Raw genomic sequence first — 16,191 nt, 5'->3', positions numbered from 1 at the left:
TGAACTGGCTAATGCATGATTAAATACACAGTGCCACATCATCGTAGGGTCTGTGTTCAGAGTCTCACTTCCCCTGCATGGTGTTTTTCCCATAGTGGACTAGAAGATCTGGACTCATACTGCTCATACTCAACAGCACCAGCTGTTAAGGTAGCCCTGCTTAGCATTTTGTATATTTAGAAAGTATTAGAAAGTATTTTTCAAGAGTAAGTCTTAATTACTACTGGAGTGTCTCGAGCTTTACATTCCTGCTTTAGAAGTGGAAAGGAAAAGTAGCACGTGAAGATGAAGTGACTTTCCAAAGGGAAAAAACTGGTCAAATCAGGGGAAATAGTTTTTATTTCCTGGTGCGATGTAATGCATTACAATTAATGTGTCAGGAATGTTCTCTATGATCAAATTGATCAAATGATCAAATGCCTCTTTTTTTTGCACCATCTACCTGGGTAACGTGTTTGCTTAACAGAATCCTGGGATTGCCCAAGTGATGCCAGTGTTGTTGTCTTATCAAAGCATGAACCTCCTTCTGAACATCTCCCCAGCCTCTGTAATGCAGCTTCAGGTCACTGCTAGATGCAGAATAAAGCCACCTTTTTACACATCTGTGTGCAAGAAAAAGGCAGCGAATGAGCACGCTTGAACTAGATTTTGTTCAGTAATTGATGCACTTTGGTGGCTTTATGCCTTTCTAATTCTAATAAGAATTGACTCACTAGAATGAGAAATCCTCTAATAGGAAGCCTTGCAAGAGCAAGACAATGCAAGTAGTGAAATCTTATCTGCTTTAATTTGAAAGCAATATCTGAAGTGGATGTATTTCATAGTTTAAATGGTTCAGATGGCTCACATTCCCATCAGCTGAAATAATATGAGAAGTGTCACTTCCTACTTTCTTGTGTAGCATATTTACTTAGGAGCAACCCAGGGCAATTTGAATTGCCTGAGATGTTTGCAGAAAAAATTTGCAAGACTTGATGCAACGTATTCCATCTTTAAAACACGATGAAAGAGAATGCTGTTAATGGAGATGCTATAATGCATCTCTGAGTTGTTGGTTCAGGAGTCAAAAAAGAAGAGGGGGGATTTCTGGTGCTGAATAGGAGTATTCACACAGAAAATCAATACAGAGGAGCTACTGCACAAGGAGCTGATATTCCATGCTGTTTTTTCTCTGACTTCCCAGCACAGACAAGTCTCTGGTTATTTCAGATGAATTGTCATGGGATCCCTGTACGGACAAGCTCTTGCTTTATGGGGAGCCAGGAAATACTGCAAGGCTGCTTTTTTTCCTTTCCCTTCTCTCCAAAGCCTCACTGCTGAGATCACTGGAGGGGGACTGAGCTACTTAATATTCTGCTAGCTGTTTCCTTAGAAACTGGTTTAGCTGAGAAATCACTAACTGCCTCCTTGGAATGTTCCTTTTCTAACTGGAAATGTAGCTTAATTGCCTTAACCTGCTATTGGACAGGGAAACTTTCTGCGTCTGCCCGTTTTTTTTTCATGGTTTGCACACCCTTCTCACTTCTCCTGGGTTTTATTGCTTATTAACAAGCCATCTCATTCCTTTTCTCATCTTCAGCTGCTTAGATTTCTCATTGACCCACCTAACTTGGGAAATCTATGGTTCTACATCCTACCTCCTTTAAATGAGTGCTGTGTATTGCTCTCTATAGAGTGAAATCCTTGTCATAATCAGGAGCAAAACTTAAATGCATGAAAAAGCTGAGAACTAGAGACCTCACAGGCCCACTGCTGTAGTATTTTTCTTTAAGTGTCATGCTGGTATTTTGGGTCTTCAGACTGCAAGGAGGTACAGTTTCCTTTCCTTGGCTCTTCATTGCTGTAGGAAAAAATGTTCCTTCCAAATACGTCCAACATCAGCTGGTCTGGGGAAGCTACAGTTGTGCAGTTAAATTATGGCCTTGGCACTAGTTTGCTGTATGAAAAATACAGATTTTAATTTCTTCTATGACAGGCAATTTGAAGAAAATCAAACTTCTGCTCAGGTGACTGCAAATATTCACCGGCCTGCCTTTTCCTTTCTCCTCCAGGCCAGAAAACGATTCCATTTCTTGTCACGATAGAGATGAAAATTCCCAGTCTCTGCTGAGCGGTTCTCCTCCTGTCTGTGCCGGGAGCAGCTCTGGCATTGCTGACCTCTGCGCTTCCTCTTCATGTAAGGAAGTTGTTGGTGTCTGTCTTGACTGGGGCAAGCATTTGGGACCCAACGTGTTCTGTAGATTTTTGAATTATTATTTTCAACGTAGCCTTGGAGCATGCCCTCTGTTTGGGGCAGCCTGCGTGATCCTGGGACCACATTCAGCTCCAGCTGAATGAACAGCTGCAGAAAGTGATGTGCGCCCAGCAGACACTAATAGTCTCCATTGCCTTGCTCCATCTCCCTTCCTGTGGAAGGGTCAGGGATCATACCCAGGGCTTCCGACATGCTAAGTGGATTTTCTTTCACTCCATGACGTTCTCTGCCTAGGGAAAGAGCCGCAGCCCAGATACAGTGCATTTCCCAACAGGCAAAGCCACTTACTTGATCAAATACAGCCTTGTTTAGATCTAAATGAATTACTGTGTGCTGGCACCTGCAGGCTCCATTGGCCAGACCCCTGTATAAAAGTCAAGGCAGCTGCAGTTATCTACTTCATTTTGCAACTGCAACCATAAAAGCTTGTGGAGGATGGGAAGCTCTATGCTGTGTAGCTGCTTTGTGGGTGATGCTGCTAAAGATTCTATCCTTGCAACTTGCACTGAAATCAGTGCACGCTCATCTGGACGCGAGAGCTCAGAAACATGTGATGGAGTTTAAGAGGTTATAGGCTTCTGAAATACTTCTGATCTAATATCCACAGAGTCGTGCAGCTTTTGATGTAACTGTTCTGACCTGTTTGCAGGGATTCATTGTCGTTTCCAATTAGAGTTTTAAAGCAAAATGTTCTGCAAACTTAAATAAAGGATGTTGCAGCACGTCTAGTACAGAATTACCAATAAGCTCAGACAAAAGCCTGCCTTTACTTTCCTGAAAAATATGCTTTGAAGCAGTCAAGAAATAACATAGCTTTTTTCTCTCCCTTCTTGTTTTTTGAATTTCCTAGAGGAAATGAAAAGGATTCTGAGAAAAGTAACCAAGGTCTTGCAGACAGGAATCCATTTGCATAATGCCTAGAGCTGATAAATATAACATGCTGAAAGGCCATGATAGAAGCAGATGAAGCTCCTGTTTGAGCTGGGCACTTGGGTTCTTGCTGTTGTGCAGGAGTGAGAGCTGCTGTCCTTGAGCCTTGCTACATGCAGTAGCATGCTGAGTGCAGCTAAGCCTGCTCTACAGGGAAGTCAGAAGGAAAAGAAATCGAGTTGTACATATGCTTTGTAAAGGAAATTAAGCAAAGCAGGTATAAAATGTGCTGCTAGTTGCTGTTTTAAAGCGTGTTGTAGATTCAGCTCTCCTTTGGATGCTATTTCCAAGGCATTATGCAGCCACCAGGAGCCAGCGTGCCTTCTGAACCACATCTTGTTCATATCTTGCCAGTGAAATGCATTCGCTGACCTCTGTCTCCTTATCTGTGCTGCTGATGCTGTCTGGTGGATTGCTTGCAGAGATTTGCGGGGTGGCTTACAAAGGGAATCTGAGCAAGTCAGCAAAGCAAATGCTAATTTTTGAAGGAGAGAATGGATTTAATGCTTTCATGATGAAGAAAATGCTGCCAACTGTAACGTTCTCATATTTTCTAACCATTTTTGTATCCTCTGAAAACATTTCCTAACTATTTTCAGTCAAAACTGTGTGCAGATGGATACTAGTAAGATAACTAGATTGTACTGCTTATAAAGGCTCTCACAATGCCGGTCAAATGTTGTTGCTGTTAAATAGAATAAGCAATTTAATGACCTCTTGAGTGTCAGGAAGCTACTCGTTTCAGAGTATGTGTTTTTCAGCATCACACAAATGCTTTGGTTTTCACAGTTTTATGAGTTCCAATCATGAAATGAATAATGAAAGACCAAGAGTAAAAAGAAAAGCTTTATGTGAACAGTTGATATCAACAAGGTCATGTCTCAAGGAAGCAAAACTTAACATCAAGAAACCTCTCCTGTTGTCTGTGTCCTCTGCACCTGGATCTAGTCACCTGTTCTTGTGTTGCCTTCTCATTTTTCTGATTCTGTCTAGGACCATCTTCCCATGTGATCAGTTTGGAAATGTGTCTATAATAGTAATTCTGACCTTTTTTTTTGCCTCCTACAAGCAGAAAACTTGTGGACTGAAGATGAACCTCGGTCATCTTATTACACTCACAGTGAAACCCAGACAGAATATGCACTAGGCAGCCAAGTTCTTGTCTGAAAGGGGCCCGAACTCTATCCCTATCAGCATGTGAGCAAATAAACAGGAGGGCAATCTGTCGCAGGCATGGGAGGAATGCAGAGAAATGGAGCTAGGGATTTTCCTGCCCTCATATTGGACTTGCACATCTTGATACTCTTGTGTCTCTCAGCAAGCTGACTGTCCTGTTTCACATTAGCACAAGGCAGAAGGTGAGATTTATTGAGCAAATGTAATAGAGCTCAATTCTGACAGAGGTGTCCTGAACACTTCTTTTTTTTTTGCCTGCTGTGGCAGCTGTTGCTGTGGATATGGACAGACCAGTGCAGGTGGTTGCATTCCTGTGGCTTTAATAAGGCATCAGATATTAACTGATACATGTTAATTGGTGGTCTGCGTGTTCCTAGGCCATCACAAATGCAAAGTGGAGCTACTTTGAAAATGATCCAAGCGTGTTTTACTTTGCAGTTGTAAGGGGCCAGAAGTATGCACACATGTATGCACACATGCAGTTAGCTTGGCTCAGCTGATGAGCGGCAGAGTGCTCTGCCACAGTAACTCGGTAGCTTGCTTCTGTCTCTGCCTTTCTTTCACACAGCTACTTGATTGTGTTTCTAGCAAACTGTTAAGAATTCCTCACTGAATTGTGTTTCCTTTTAAAACAGCAATTGAAATGAAGCCATCTAAAATATTCTCATCAGGCCATAGGATGGACCGAAGCATTGAAGCTGGTGATATCTTGTCTTCCCAGTCTACTGACTTCACCCAAGACAAAGTGAATGGGCACTCTCATAGGTATGATTTATCCAGATAGATATCTAAGAGTGTGAGAGGAGTCTGAGGGGATTTACCAGCTAATTCCATGCTGCTGTGAAGACAATCTGTGAAGTCATTTGATGTATGATGTAGTCTGGTCTGAGACAGCTGTGGTAGTGCTTGCCAAACAAAATACCCTTAGCAGTGCCAGAGGCAGCCATTCAATTTCTAAGCATCTGGTCCAGAATGGGAGAAACCTCAAGCAAGATGTTACTAATGAACATCACATGTATGCACAGCCTGGTTTTCTGCAAGTAAAACTTCCTGATTGCTTCCTTAAATGACTCTACTGTACCCCATGAAAAATCATTGGAATAGTAAAGAAAGAGGTGTAGCTATGAGAAGAGGGCAGGAATTAATGTACAGAAGAGAGATTAAGCATTTAAGTGGATATGCTGTGTTTAAACATGCTGAGAAGCTGGCATTGCTGACTGCAGTCCTTGATGGTTTGTTTCCTATGTGGGAAGAGCAAGGAAGTCAGTATTACATGCTCTCCCCGTAGAGGGTTTCAACTTTGTCTTGAAACAATTTCAGTGAAGAGAGATCTTGCTCTCCTTCTCCTGTTCGTATATTGAGCCCTCTCTGCAGCTTTTGTCGTATGGAGGACGGTGATGTTATATCCTGGATGAGAAGTGGGAATTCATTAGGAGTTGGACCAAGACTGACCAAAGTTTTTCAGGACCTGCATGTGTCCTTCAGACGTTAACAGCTTTTTCCTAAAGCTAATTTGATTGGGCCAAGTTTTAAACAGTGAGACTATAGAAATGTTAATAGCAAATACATTCCAAAAGTAAAACACAGAATGGGTGGAGATGCATTAAAGGTTTTAGTGACTCTTCACGGTCAGATTTTTCAGAAGGGCTTAATCACCCGTGTCAGTTAAAGCTCCAGTACTCCTGGGAACTGCATTATTTGCTTAGAGCTTTGTTTCTATGTGGTGTACAGATTCTTTTATATATATATATATACACATAAATATATTCCAATTGTGCTACTTCCATGGTGAGATCTGAGAAATAATATACTGTCAACAAATTGTCGCTGTTGAGCAGTTGGAGTGCTTAGTTGTCATACTATCCCAGCATTACTGGTTTTACTTCAGTGTTGCCTCTCTTAACAGTAGCTAAGCACTTACTGCAGATACAGACAGACCATGAGAATGTTGTGACCAAATTGCTTGCTTTGTGCTTTGGCAGATGGTGGGAGGCTATTTCTCAGGCTTCAGCTTGCAAGAGATGATAAATAGGGAGTATCTTGCCCTCAGTGTGTGGCTGTGCTTCCCTGCAGTCATTATCCATTGTTAAAAAGATATGTCCTCAATAATCTTGAATATTTCTGAATAAAAGTGTGTCTAAATCTCAGTAATACATTTCTAACTGAACGAATGCAGCACTGCAGAAGGAGGTGATATCTCTTCATCTCGTGCTCCCTCACTGTGCATACAGTAATTGGGATTTACGAAAGCAGCCTCAAGTTACAAATGTGGGAATGCAGCCATTCACAGTCCAAGCAGAACATAGGGTTTTCTGTGTCGGGGTCTTTTGTTGATATGTTGGTGTTGCTATAGCTAGACCTGCCTTTTTGTTCTTCCTTTCCTTCTTTCCTCCTTGGAAGCATACTTTCACGTGTTTGCAAAACAGAGTGAATTAATAATCCTTGCTTTGGTCACATGTCTACTGTCAGAGGAGCCTCCTTACTACAGAAATACTGAGACCATCCAAAAAGTTCTGTATGAAAAAGGAAGACTGACTCGTGGAGATGCTGAGAATTTCTCCTCTTCCTTGAGCAGCATTAATTGAGGATTTAACTGCAGAGAGATCTGCAAAGCTGCATTTGCAGTAAATCAGTCTAAGATGCCCTACTAGTAGCTTGTCCATCACAGTTATCGTGTTTTTGTAGGAACAAATGGTTGCAACTGATGCAAGCCAGACTGGCAGCTCCTTCTGCACTGTTCTTCTCTGCTGCATTTTGATCCACTGGGCTTTGAGCAACCTGGTCTAGAGGGAGGTGTCCCTGCTTACAGCAGGGGGGGAGTTAGAAGTAGGTGATCTTGAAGGTCCCTTTCAGCTTAAACCATTTTATGGTTCTATGAGTCCATGTAACAATACAGTTGTGTTGTGCTTCTTAGCTAACAAGGCATGCATTTGTAATAGACTTGAGTTTATGGTGGAGGCTTGCTTAAAAAATCCCTTATTTTTTATCGTGACTAGGGCCAGCATCATCATAAAGAGATTAAGCTCTGGAGGGTCTACTCCACTCTCCCCTTTCTTTCAGTCTGGTAAAATTGGCCAAAAGTCTGAGTGTGCTTCTCTTGGACAGAGCAGTTGATATGTTCCATTTATATGTCAAGTCTTGTCAGACCTCTTGGCTTATTTAGATCTCAGTGTCAGTCTGTTGTGTACTCGAGTAGACAACCATTTCCATTTTTCCAGACAGTTTTCATTCTCATCAGTGCAAATTTAGGGTTCTGCTTTATTTTTTTGTGTTACAGCACTTGCTCTCAGATTGCCATACTTTGTCATAATTGACTTCTTCACCAAATATCACAGATCATTATCCCACAGCGGATTTTGCTGCTTTTTTTCTCAAATCCTGAAGGATGCCAGATAGGTAAAATACCATTAAAAACTGAACAACCCGTTTCTGTTGGTCTTTGTGTATTGATGTAGTAGAAGATGAAGTAGCTCAGTGACACCTGGGCACAGGGAGACTTGAGGTGTGCTGTACATCCTGTCAGAATACCAGCAGAATGTTCTTTGACCTTTACAGTGTTTACTAGTGAGTTATTTCATATAATCCTTTCCAGGCAGTTTGCAAATAACGTGAGCCATCATACAATACCATTTTGCATTCCTTCTCTTTGATAAAGGTATTTGCAAGTAATGAAGAATCTTATTTATGGCTCAAATACTGCTGAGGCTGTTGGGTCTTGCTTTTTCATCTGTGTTAACACACCTTAGTCCACATAAGATACCACAACTGTATTGAAACGCAGCACTTGAGCCCGAGTGGATAAAACTGCAAACAAGCCGTAACAATGAAACTGTTTGATGGGGAGAGACATTTAAAGATGTGATTCAGAGCTCAGGGTAAGTTTAACCCATCTCTGGATTCTGGCTTTGTTTTGCTGGTTTTGCTGCCATCTACCACCTCCTCTTTTGAAATGGTGCAAGTTTGATACTTGTCATGCTCAGTGGAAGGTGGAGGGCTGCGGAGGTGGTTCTGAGGAGACCAGTTGGTGTCTGTCCCTAATAGTTAGCACACAGGAATGCAAAATATGGACAATTAATGTTGCATCAAGTATAAAGAAGCGCTGGCTGCCGAATCTCCCTGCAAGGTGAAGCAGGGGCGATGGTTGACTCAGCAGCATTCCCAGGAGGCGCGGAGGGATTAAATGTCTTGAAAATCCCCTAATCAGCCTCTCTGATGCTCACAAAGGTTCTTTTGATGGAGCTAATAACACTGCGACTTTCCAAATAAAATTTAATCACCTTCCTTTCGATGGCACTTTTATGGATCTCCTACTTTGACTCTGCTTTTATTTCCTTTTAATACAATGTGCTTCTTTATGAAGCTGTTATTTCACTTTAATCTTTTCTCCCCTTAGGAGAAAATTGCCTTACCAGAACCAGCATGAATATAGATTCGAAATTATGTTACAAACTTATATTTCCTAGTAGCCTTCACTGTTTGTATACCAGAAAAAATATATTTATGCTAAGGACAGGAAAGGACAGTGTGTCCTCATGTAGTTATGGACTAAATCCTAAAGACTGGTATTCTTGCAGCATGTGCAGAATATGAAATCACAGCAGTGTTCTCAGTGTGAGCGAGGTGGCTGTGTGTTTAGGGAATATCTTTTATGGAAGCTATTGTAGCTTTTTGTGCTTTTGATAAAGACTTTTGGGAGATGTATGAATCTTGTCACAGCTGGGAGCCAGCAAGGCTCTGCGTCTGTTGGTGTTGTGGCCTACAAGGATGCATTCCTATGCTGTAGCATCCCTATATACAGTTTGCACCTCTGAATGAGTCTGTGTAAGATAAAGGTGATAGCAAACAATGTGGACAAAACAAACAATGTCTGTTACTTGTTTGTGAGGGACCTAGCTTAGCAGGTTCAATGGTGTTGTCTAAAGAGCCAAGTTTGAATAGAAGAGGCACATCCATGAAGCTGGAGGCTGTGGTGGGTGCGTGCCCTGCAGCAGTACCAGTGCTGTCATGTTCCTCTCCATTTGATTGTCTCCCTGAATTGGTCACTTGGTTTCACTTGATTGCAGGCTTCCCGTGCATATGTTTCTCTCCATGCATCGCTAACCCTTTTCCATGTCCTACAGTGAGTTTTCTTCAGCCTTTACCAGCAAACCTAAGATCCCTCGCACTCCTGAAATGCACAGTGCCAGCCCCAGAAAGGGAAAGATCCCAACCATTGCCCCCCAGTTCTCCCAGTCTGGACCCCAACAAACGAGCCGTCCCAGCTCCTCGGGATCATCCACAAGGAGCAGACAGAGTAAGTGGAAACAGTCATCATTCTGCTTGTCAGCACTTTGGGTGGGAAAGGAGGGAGTTCTGCAGGAGCTCTCCAGGAATGAAGTCGTGTGCTGCAAGTGTGCCAGGAGTATATGACATTGTACTTGTCATCTGCAGGATGCACAACCATGAAATTATATCTTGCTGAACACTGCTCCTCTTTCCAGACTATCATGTGAACAGAGACACACTTTTTCCTGTCTCTGGGTGGAGAAAAGTGGCCCAATTTCTCCAAAGTCTCGTATTAGACATTCTCTGGATGTCATTACTGTCTCTTTTTCTTTAGACACTTGTTCGCTCTGCTGTATAACTTGTCTAACGTTCTTGAATTTGGGTCCCTGGGTGTGTCCACACTGCCACTGAATGCAGACCAGATGTTAGCAGGCAGCCAGGCATGGCGTGCTGCTTGTGGCAGTCATCCTTCTGCAGGAGACTCGCATTTAAGAACCGTCTGGATGAGTTGTTTCCTGAATAATGCAAGCAGCACTAGATTGCAGTGGGCTCAGAAGAGAGGAGGGTGGTGACCTGAGGTTGGAGGGGAGAGAAGGAAGCATGCTTCAGGCCTGCCAACCTCAGCCCAGTGAAGTAGGAATGCTGGTCTCAGATACTCATGCAATTGTGTGTGGAGATGAAGGGGGTGTGTAAGCTGTGGGTTCTGGGGTGGAAGAAAAGGCGATGGTGCATTCCCAATGGGAAGGTGCATTCTTGAGTGACAAGTATAAGCCTTTTCTTTGGAGTGCAAATAAGACGCCCCTGAGGCCAGCAGCAATTAAAATTGGAAGGAGCAATGTGCTGTATGTTCCTATTGCAAAGGTGTGGTGAGAGATTTAGTAATGATCACAAGGTAACAGCAGCTCCACTCTTAGCTGAAACTGTTACCTTTAAGCATTTCAGGAAAGTGAGGCAGCTCTGAATGCTTCCTGCACCTGCCCGAGAAATGAGGTGCGTGCTTATTGTTAACTTCTCATTCCAGGTAAGGAAAATGGAACATAAAGAACTGAAATAACATAGAAAATCGTCAAAGAGAAGGGAATAACTTCCTATGTCTTCTGTGCTGCTCACTCATTGCTCTTTTAAACAGTTTAAATGTGCAGGGAGGGCACCTTTCTTTCAGGGAGTACAGGTGGGGCAATGGAAGGGAAGTGTCCCTGGTGGCTAAGAGTGGTTTTGACATGTTGAGTACTTGCTTGAATAGTCCCGTGCTTAGGTAATACTGCCAGCTCGTTCAGCTTTACTTTTGCTGAGTATGCCCCGTGTTTTACCCCTGACATCAATGCTCTCCATTTCCTTAGTACTGACTACACGTGGAGCAAGTGACCAGCAGTCTGTTCATTTCAGTTCCTGTTTCATTTCCAGAGTCAGTAGTCCATTGAAGAGGAAAAGCTTTACTGAATAAGGGGAAAGCACAGAATGGGTGTGCGCACCAAAACTTGCCCAAATCCTTATTCTAGTTTCTTTTTTGGAGCTTTTCACTTCATGATGCCTGTGTCCTATGAAAGATGTGAAATGTATGTGCTGCTTTTGTAGGGATATGGAGTAAGTTCCTTTCCCAGGGCACAGTGTATACTGCAGCTGATTTTGAAGTTGTGTTAGAGGAGCTTTAATCAGAGTTCCATGTGTATAATGTGTCTCTCTGGAAGACTGTTTTTACTTCTTGGATTTCTTTGGAATTCTGCAGAAGAACAAGCTCAGGGCGCAATGAGGAAAAATATGAGTTTCTGATTGCACTCACTCGATGTGATTACTTACTTTAGAGATGCAGTTTTAGCTTTCTTTTGATGTTTGTTGTAGGTGTTTTTACTGGAAATAAGTGGCTTTTACACAAACTGAACTAACTGGACTGGAGTGTGAAGGGTGTTTGGAATGCCTGAGGAATGCAGATGAAGCACAGGTACTCAGTGCAGCTCCAGCCCTGGGGCCAGGATCCTGCCTGAGATGGAGCCTGCTGTTAGCAGAGTGCCAAAGCTACACCTTGCAGCAAAATGAAGCTCCTCCAGATGCCACCAGCCATGCTGGAGCTTTCTCTGGCTCCACTTCCTAGCTGGTGCAGGGGTAGCAGTGTGGCTGGAACACAGAGTGAATCTCCAAATCTGGAGTTTTTCAGTTGCGCTTTATGTGCTCTGTGTGCACATGGCTGAGTGATTTAATCTGCCTTGTGCCTTACTCTGCTTCTGTTCCAAACACCTCTTAAGGGCAAGCCAAAGAGAAGGGATGTGTGCATTGTACCAAGCTGTGCCCAGGGCATGGTGGAACTGGAGTGGAACAAAAATCTGTGCTAAAGGAAGGAGCATGTGACTGCGTACTGGTGGGTGGCTTCCTGCTGCTCCAGGCATTCTTTCAGTATCCCTGACAAGTTGTTGCCATAAACACTTTCTGCATTTTTTAAGTGGTTAAGGTGCCTTTGTGTATGTTCTCTGTGGTGGCTGTGTCACTGTAGAGTTCCCCTCAGGCAGCTTTTGCCCTTTGATAAATCTTGCTCAGTTGACAAGCTCTCTCTCTTTATTTTCCTGCAGGCATCCAGTCCTACAGGAAGTGAGAACAGTTCCTTTCCTCGAGAATCACCTGTCACATTGCTGAAGGACAGAGCCAGCTTCCTGTAATGAGCTTTACTGGCGACCTACTGAGAAGAGGTTATTATCACTGCACGGCGCACGCCTTGCACGGTGATTCAGGGATTATCTGATGGGCTGCATCTGCTGTCATCTCTCAAGCTGGCTAAGACAAAGGCCTTGTTACAATTCGAGGTCTCATCAGCTGCCCACAGCTGATACAGTAGATGGATATAGTCCCAGCATCTCTGAGAGTTTAAAGAGACATTGCTACCTCCAGGGAAGTCTCTTCCTCTCTGCTTTCTGTGTCAGAGTAAATCGCCTTTGAAAACGGTGCCTAGGGCTCAGCACAGGATCTAGCCAAGGAGCCGTCTTGTTTAGGCATTGCTTGCTTGTAACTTGTTCTGTTGTCTTTTTAATTATGCTTTTGTCAATGAGTTTGGGAATGTCTGAGTTCCAGGGATCAGCACTAGGAGAGAAAGCATACCTGCCTGTGTAGAACTACTGCCTGGAGCAGCTGTGTGTGGAGTGAGGTCTGCATTTGAACATCAAAGTATTTCATCAGTGTGTGACAGTTGTAAAACTGTGTGCCACTGTCCAGCTGCTCACCTCACCTCTGGGGGTCTGATCAGCAGGTTTATCTGTAGTAATTACTCCTATTCAAATGTACTTTGCCTTGGTACTTGGTTGCCACTGAAGCTGTAAAGCACAGAAGAAAGCACGTGTGTTGTAAATTGATATTAAAAGCAAATGCTTTTAGGTAGGTACAAGAAGGGAGAAGTTAAAGCTTTTGTGTTGGAGTTCCACCGTGAGAAACACATAAGATGAACTCAGCCCAAGAGGTCAAGCAACTCCAATAATGGCAATTACCTCCACCTTGAGAGCAAAGAATTGTAAAGTCAGCAATCGTGTCCAGATGAAAGCTTCTCTGTGATGAGACCTCGAATTGTTCCTCGTGGTGGTACGTGGTGGCAACTGAATAGCCAAGGCCATTTCCTCTCTTGATGTGATTGCCATGAGACCAGTGATGCTGTGTCACTGTCTGACAGAAAGGCATCCAACACACGAGTTCCTCTCACCCCTTCAATAACAGACTTCAAATTGGAGTTAGGATCTCTTGAAGAAAAAGACATCCTGCAGTCTGAAATCTGATCGTATTGATATGAAACTCAGTAAGTCCACAGGGCTCACACAAAGCAGGCAGAGTACGGGTGTTACTTTAATGCCCAGCTGCATAGGACATAAAGTGATTGTAGGCAGCTAATCACCCCTATCCTGCAGGTCTCTGAGGTAGATAAACCACAGAAAAGCTCTGATCTGTGCTTAGATTGACCCACCTCCTCTCCAAGTTGATAAAGCAAGTAATGGAAAGATGCCTTTTGAGGAACCAATAGGGGCTGCAATACAAGGCAGCCATAAAAACTCACGTAGTGGATTTGCATAGTGGGCAGCTTTGCTTTTTCCTCTGTGCTTTTCTTTTCTTTATTTTTTTGCAGCATGTAATATCAGCTGTCCGGCTGTTAACACTGAAGTGCTATGCATGCTCATCTGCATCTGTAGGTGCATAGAGAGCCCCAGCAGCTGAGCTGAGATTTATCTCACTGCAGTGCTGAGTTTCGCATTGGAGACAATTTTTTGTACTAATGCTTGAGAAACTCCATTTGCCAAATACTTGAGAGGGACTGTGTGTGAGCTTCAAAATAAATTATGGGCTGAGCAGCAATATGAGAACCTGACAAAATACTGTGTCCTTCTGTTCTCTGTCTGTTCACAAAAATGATGCCGGTCAGAAGGGTTTGAAGCTGTAAGAAGTGTTGATTTTGCCTTTGTTAGCAGGACACCGCTGCCAGAGGTTGAGAGGTCCCAGAATGATCAGGTCAGTCACACACACACACACAGCAAATTCTGCACCTCTCTCTTAAAGGTTGCTGTATGCCACGCAGAGGTCGCTGCCAGATCCAGCAGCAGCCTGGTGAGTTCCTAACAGGAGCAGTGGAGATTGCCTGCTTGAGTGAGAGGGGTGTGACTGTACCTGAACTGGCTGCAGTGTTACTTGCAATAAGTGCACGAATGGCACAAGACATAGAGCTGGGATTTTTTTCTTGTGTGACCAAAGTGCTGTGTGACACTGGCATGCTTTCTGCATATGTCCTGTTTATCTTCAGTGTTATTGAGACACTGAATCATAGAGTATCCTCAGCTGGAAGAGGCTCACAAGGATATTCAAGCTGAACTCCTGGCTCCACACAGAACCACCCGAAAAGCCAACATTCCCTCTGACAGCATTGTCCAAATGTGAACTGCACGTCTAATTACATTTGCATGGAGAGTTCATTCTATATACTTTAAAATCATCTGACACTGATAGAGCAAAATTGTTTCTAAAAGGATATATTACTTTTTCCTCTCTGTGATAAGTTTGTTTGGTGTTTCATGGATATACAGGGTGTGCATTTGTTTACTTTCCGCTGTTTTCTTTGTGATAAATTCTGTCCTCAGCAGCTTTGTCTCCACCTGAATGGAAAGCACAGCTCCCTCACGCAGCCTGGCCCGCAGCTGCGGAGCTGGCATTGTTTGCTCTGAAGTGCTGCAGTGCAGGCATGAGCCTCTCGCTGTGCTTTGCCTCACAGAATAGCCCAGGTTGGAAGGGACCTCAAGGATCATGAAGCTCCCAAGCCTCCAGCACATACAGGGCCACCAACCTTCACATTTAATACTAGACCGATCTGCCCCGGACCCCATGCAATCTGGCCTTGGACACCTCCAGGGACGTGGCATCCACAACCTCTCTGGGCAGCCTGGTCCAGCACCTCACCACTCATAGTAAAGAACTTTCCCCTGACATCCAGCCTAAATCTTCCCTGCTTCAACTTAAAACCATAGTTCTTGGGCCTTTATAAAATGGTGGATGTTACAGCATAGGGAAGAGAAGCATTGCAGTGCATTCGTGCATGTCTTTGAGTAGTAACAGTGGGATGGCAAGCGAGCTGCCTGCCTTCCTGCTGTTCCTCCCCGCTGAAGTTCATCTTTGAGCCAGACCTTCCTGGCAGCACATCCATCCTCACACTTGGTTGCAGTGTGGCTCAGTGCTGGACCAAGTCCCAGGAGGGGAAGTGCTGGAGAGCAAAGAGGTGCACCTCGCTCAGCCTGCCTGACCTCGGGGTGGCTGGAGCAGGCCCTGCCTGGCTGTACCTGGCTGTGGAGCACCAGGGGATGTGCGCACAGCTAACAGAGGCCAGGACCAGCAGCCCTTCTGGCCTGGCATCTGCACAGTGCTTGGTATCAGACCTCTCAAAGAGAGCTGCTTCCCACTTCCTTGCTGCATGCTGCCCTGTGAAGGAAAGGCATTGAGTTCACTACAAGGTCACTGTCCAAACTTTGCTCTTTCAGAACCTGATACTCTGCAATCAGCAGACTGAATGGCCCTCTGACATCCAGTAACTTTCTGGAACATGTCCTTTTATTGCAGGTTCCTTCCTGGCTTATATTTACAAGCAACGCTGGTGTTAGTTTGTGGAAATGAAAGTGAACAAGCCTCAGATATCCAGGTGACAGCATTAAATGTTTGCTTTGTGCTTATCTTCAAATACACGAAGTGCTGTTCTGGTGTGATTTTAAGGCCAAAGTTTTGGAGAGTGCCATTATTCGCTGTGGATGGGAATGACTTCACGAGGTATTTAATTTAAAAGACAGTTTCTTTTTCCATTTTACAAGTCTTTAAAGTGTTGCTTCACTTTATTTGCTTTCCTCTTAATGATGCTGAGAGCTAATTTTAAGAATAAATGAGGCAGTTGGGTGGGTGCCTGAAAGAATAGCATTGCTCTTGCAGATGTGTGAGCTGTTTTGTATGTTAGACCTAAGGAATAATCCTGCTTTGTCACTCAAGGTTTCACTCCGTGGTCCTCTTGCTCTGAACAGTGATGAAAAAGTGGAGCTAATGTGAGGATGAGTTGTGAGTGCTGGAAATAG

General features: G+C 43.8%; 1 protein-coding gene across 5 annotated transcripts in view; it reads left to right on the top strand.

Moving 5' to 3' along the window:
• The window catches only part of ARMC9 (armadillo repeat containing 9), a 57,804-nt gene extending 41,613 nt beyond the window's left edge, over positions 1 to 16,191 (top strand). For 2 of the 5 annotated variants that reach the window (XM_042878096.1, XM_042878095.1), the window contains 4 exons: positions 2,052 to 2,176; positions 4,996 to 5,125; positions 9,481 to 9,653; positions 12,187 to 15,813. In XM_042878096.1, the coding sequence (XP_042734030.1) occupies positions 2,052 to 2,176; positions 4,996 to 5,125; positions 9,481 to 9,653; positions 12,187 to 12,209 (451 nt within the window). In that variant the 3' untranslated portion in view covers positions 12,210 to 15,813. Of the gene's footprint in view, positions 1 to 2,051; positions 2,177 to 4,995; positions 5,126 to 9,480; positions 9,654 to 12,186; positions 15,814 to 16,108 lie in introns of those variants that run through there. The other 3 variants (XR_006180362.1, XR_006180364.1, XR_006180363.1) reach the window with 3 other exon arrangements.

Source organism: Lagopus leucura, unplaced genomic scaffold (genome assembly GCF_019238085.1).
Source record: "Lagopus leucura isolate 7727_CA_CO unplaced genomic scaffold, USGS_WTPT01 Super-Scaffold_100021, whole genome shotgun sequence".
In the NCBI taxonomy this organism is placed as follows: Eukaryota; Metazoa; Chordata; class Aves; order Galliformes; family Phasianidae; genus Lagopus; species Lagopus leucura.
The sequence above is the reverse complement of the archived record's forward strand: the minus strand, read 5'-3'. Positions and strand labels throughout refer to the sequence as shown.